General features: G+C 45.1%; 1 protein-coding gene across 1 annotated transcript; it reads right to left on the reverse strand.

Annotated features, from left to right (window-relative positions):
• Positions 1-756: 756 nt before the first annotated feature.
• LOC145049676 (uncharacterized) lies at positions 757-1,464 on the reverse strand. Its single transcript, XM_078998055.1, has 2 exons — positions 1,453-1,464; positions 757-1,173 (listed from the first exon to the last, which is right to left on the reverse strand). The coding sequence occupies exons 1-2, from the start codon at positions 1,462-1,464 to the stop codon at positions 757-759; spliced, it is 429 nt and encodes a 142-aa protein (XP_078854181.1).
• Between the last annotated feature and the right edge of the window lie 3,297 nt (positions 1,465-4,761).

Below are 4,761 nucleotides of genomic sequence, written 5' to 3' on the forward strand. Positions count from 1 at the left end.
GTGACCGGTTAGGTCTGTATCCCGGTTATTAGGATGTTGCTATGATTAGTGATCTATTAGATTGGTTTGACTATTATATGATATGAGCTAGCGTATGACATTTATGTGCACATGTTTGTTTGATTGGGGGTAGGGTTGAGGTGGTCTTGCTTTGTGTTGTAGGCCAACATACCCAGTGAGCGGTCCAGATAGGTTGTAGACCCTGCGAGGCGGTCCCGTCATGTCGAAGACTTGGGAGCAGTCCAGATAGGCTGTAAGCCCTACAAGGCGGTCCAGTCAGGTTGAAGGCTCATTATGCATGTTGTTCTGTAATTGTTATATGATGTGATTATATTTGTATGGCATTGGTATTTTGGGGGAACTCACTAAGCTTTCGGGCTTAAAGTTTCAGTGTATTGTTTTAGGTACATCAGGGGGTCGTCGCAAGGCGAAGGCATGATCGTACAACTCCTCATGATTTGTTTATGTTTCTGGGAAAACTCTGAAATTAGATATTTTGAAAAAAAAACTTTATAATTATGAATGGTTTTAAATGTTTTCAAAAAGTTTTAATTTGGCTTGAAATATTTGGGTGTTACAAAAAGACTGCGACCTACCGTAGCCACGAGGGGCATTTTGAGTTTGCACTTGTTTACTAGGTTCAGCTCGAATAGATTTGGCTGGTAGAATAGAGGAAACAGGAGTAATTCGATCAATACGTGGATGCTTCGGAATAGAAAGAGTGGCACCACATACTTCTAAGTCATACTCTTGCTTTCAAGCATACTCAACAGCTTTTACAAATGACAGAACATCCCGATTAGCCACGAAATCACGGATTTCATACCGTAGTCCATCCAGAAATAACTGAATTTTATCGTCTTCAGTTGGAATATACTTTGTAGCAAACCGTGCTTTTTGATTGAATTGAGTTTCATAATCAATCACAGTCATTCCTCTATGTTTAAGCTTGAGGAATTCTTTCTCTAATCTTTTCATCATGTCTAGAGGGCAATATTTCCCTAGCAAACGAGTTCTGAACATTTCCCAGGATAAATTCTCCTGGTCAAACCTGTTGAGAACTTCATATGTTGCTTCCCACCAGACCAAGGCTTTTCCGAAGAGCATAGCAGAAACATAATTAGCCTTATCTTCATTATCCACATGAGATGTACGAAACACTTTTTCCGTGTTCTGAATCCAAGTTATAACAACTATGGGATTAAGGACTCCAGAAAACTCTGTAGCACTGCTACTCTTGAAAGTTTTGAATGAAGGATGTCTCGTCTCTCCTTTTGAAGATTCTCTGGTGACTTTCTCTTTTTCTTTATCACCATTCTTTTTGCGTTCTTCGAGAGTCTGTCGTATACCACCGAAAATTTTACCCAAGAGTCGCTCCTCACGAGGAGATACTGGAATATTTACTTCATCAGGTTAAGGATCTCCACCCACCTCTGGGGTATGGCTACTCACCTGTTCAGCCATTGCTCTGCAATATGGAGTAACATCGTATTTTAGAATATTAGGGTTTATTATTACCTAATACTCTACTTAAATATTTCCTAAGGTTTATCCATATAATTCTAACATCCAGATTCCTAGGTATAATATTTTATTCCTTTATTTTTGGAACTTGTGAGGGGACTCGGCGAGTTGGTGTTTAAACTCGCCGAGTATGGTCGCGGATTCTTATCTGAGTTCACAGTTGGACTCATCGAGTTCATGAGTGGATTCGGCGAGTCCATGCTGTTTAATGAAAACCTAATTTCCTGGGTTTGGGACCTATTTAAAGGCCCTTAGGGTCGTCATTTGCGGCTACCAAACCCCAGAGAGAAAACCTAAGAGATCTAGAGCATTTGTAAGGAAGGAGAGGCCATTTGTGATCATTTTGTTGGTGTAATTGCAAGAAGGAGGAAACCAAGGCAAGAGGAGGCTGAAGGAGGTGTGATTCAAGTGATTACAGAGCTCATAGACTTCATCTTGAGGTATTCTTCGGACCTTCTTCAGTTGTGGTGTTGATTTCCTAGAGTTAGGGTTTTCTAACCCCCTTTAGAAGATGGATTTGCGGAGCAATTGGTCCCTTCTCGAGTTCATGCTTTGGATCTTGACTCAAAGAGGTCCAGAGACCTTAACCCTTGGGGCTTTTGGAGTTATTTTGGCAGTCATGAACTTAGGATGTTATTTTGGGACTAAATCACCAAGTAAGACCATCTAGATGCTATTTGAGTGTCAAGGTCTGAACTTTACGTGATTATCATGCTTGGGAAGGTCAGATCTATGGATTAAAGGAACAGATCTGACCTCAGGAGGTCTATGGAGTTTGTGCATGGCATGAACTCGCCGAGTCCAAAGATCAGACTCGGCGAATAGGATTGGGGTTTCTCATAAATCACTCAGTGTGTAGACTTGCCGAGTTGGGGAAATAACTCAGTGAGTCGGAGGGGGATTAGAAGACTGGAGTTCAAGGCGAAACTCGTCGAGTTGTTTTTGAGACTCGGCGAGCTGAGTGTGGTGGCCCTGCGATTCATACCAGGGGTGACTCGTCGAGCAAGGGGAGGAGCTCGACATGCCAAGTGGGACTAAAGAATTAGCGGACACGTGTAGACTCGCCGGGTCGCTCAAATACACTCGAAGAGCCGGGTCAAAGTTTGACCGTTGACTTTTGTTGGCATTTAGGGTTTGGTGAACAGTGAAACCTTTAAGCCAACAGAGGGGTAAAATGGTCTTTTACCCTTCTGAGGGTGTTAAGAAAGGTTTGAGTATAGTTATATTTATAAGAGTATGTACTTTATGTGATTAGGCAGAGGCTAGATCATATTTATACCGGGTCAGAGACTTACCGAGACACCTGAGGCGAGTCTTCTCACTATACGTACCTAGAGTGGTGTTATATGTTGACTAGAGGGTCCCACGTGTTATATATGAGATTATGTGCTATATGTTATATGTATGTTGTATGATGTTATAAACCGAACTCGAGGGTCCAACGATACAGACTGGGCCGGAGGGTCCAACGAGCTATGACCGGACCAGAGGGTCCTAAGAGCTACGGGACTGGAGGGTCCCGCTGAGACACATCGACCGGAGGGTCGTATTATAGCCTCGATTGGCGTATGTGTTGTATGCGGTATTTTGGGGAACTCACTAAGCATTTATGCTTACAGTTGTTGTGTTATGTGTTTCAGGTACTAGCAAGGACCGTGGAAAGGCGCCGGCGTGACTCGTACACACCAGAGAGAGAGAGAGAGTTGGATTTTTATGATCTTGGGATATGTTATGGTTCAAAAACTACTGTTGGATCGGTGACCGGATTAGTCTCAGCCGACAGCCAAGGGGGCTAGACCCGCTGATTCGAGATATGGGGGGACGAAGGGCCGCACTTGTGGGAAATGCGGCAAGAGTCACGAGGGGTTGTGCAGGGCTGGAGTATGCTACAAGTGCGGGAAGGAGGGGCATATCGTGAGGGATTGCCCCAAGGGATTTTTGGTTTGCTTTCATTGCAACCAGACCGTCCATCGGAAGGCCGAGTGCCCTCAACTACTTCAGGGATCAGCGCAGGGATCTGTGCCTACTGCTAGGGCTACTGAGGTTCGGCCAGTGAAGGCCGAAAGCACCGAAGGCTCGTGGGAGAGCTTTCTAGTTGACTGCGGAGGAGGTCAGCGCGGCGCCCGATGTTGTGGCTGGTATGTATTCTATACTCATCTTTTATTTGAGTTTAGTTATTATGCTTATATGATGATGTGCATATGTACTTTTCTTGTGAGTTTTGTGCCTGCTTTGGTGTTATTTGACTCGGGTGCGAGTCGGTCGTTTGTTTTCGTAGCATTTAGTCAGCACTTTAGTATCCGTCGAGAGGCGTTGGATCGACCTCTACGAGTTTCCATAACTGATGAGCGAGCAGTGTATGCTTTAGATGTGATTCGAGGATGTGTCCTTGAGATCTTCGGTGTGGAGTTTATGATAGATCTGGTTCCGATTGAGATGGGGGATGGTATGGATTGGTTGAGTCTATATGGAGTTGTGATAGACTGCGAGCATCAGTTGGTGACGATTCGAGACCCTAGTGGGGGAGTACTTACAGTGTTTGGTGAGGGAACCCGATGTGGGTCGGCATTTTGTTCGGCCTCCAGGGCGAGATAGAGTTAGCAGCAAGGCTGCAGTGGATTCGTAGCCTATGTGACAGACACACGAGTGGCCGTTGGGAGGCCAAGTTCGATTGATGAGGTTCTGATAGTGTCCGAGTTTCCGGATGTTTTTCCCGAGGAACTAACGGGTGTGCCTCCCAAGAGGCAAGTGGAGTTCCGTATCGATTTGGTTCCGGGAGCAGCTCCTATCGCCAAGGCACCTTATCGCCTCACGCCGCAAGAAATGCAGGAGTTATCCTTGCAGCTTTAGGAGCTGTTGGGGAAGGGATTTATTCGGCCGAGTAGCTCACCTTGGGGAGCGCCGATACTTTTTGTCAAGAAGAAGGATGGTTCACATCAGATGTGTATTGACTATCGGGAGTTGAACAACCTAACGGTCAAGAACTGTTATCCGTTGCCGAGGATCGATGATTTGTTCGATCAGTTGCAGGGAGCGTCTTGGTTCTCCAAGATAGACTTGAGGTCGGGTTTTCATTAGATGACAGTTCAGGATGAAGATATCCAAAAGACTGCATTCAGAACTCGTTATGGGCATTACGAGTTCATGGTGATGCCTTTTGGGCTCACCAATGCACCAGCTGTGTTCATGGATCTCATGAACAGAGTGTATAGGCCGATGTTGGATCGGTCGGTGATC

Source organism: Lactuca serriola, chromosome 5 (genome assembly GCF_051521515.1).
Source record: "Lactuca serriola cultivar US96UC23 chromosome 5, Lser_US96UC23_V15, whole genome shotgun sequence".
NCBI lineage: Eukaryota > Viridiplantae > Streptophyta > Magnoliopsida > Asterales > Asteraceae > Lactuca > Lactuca serriola.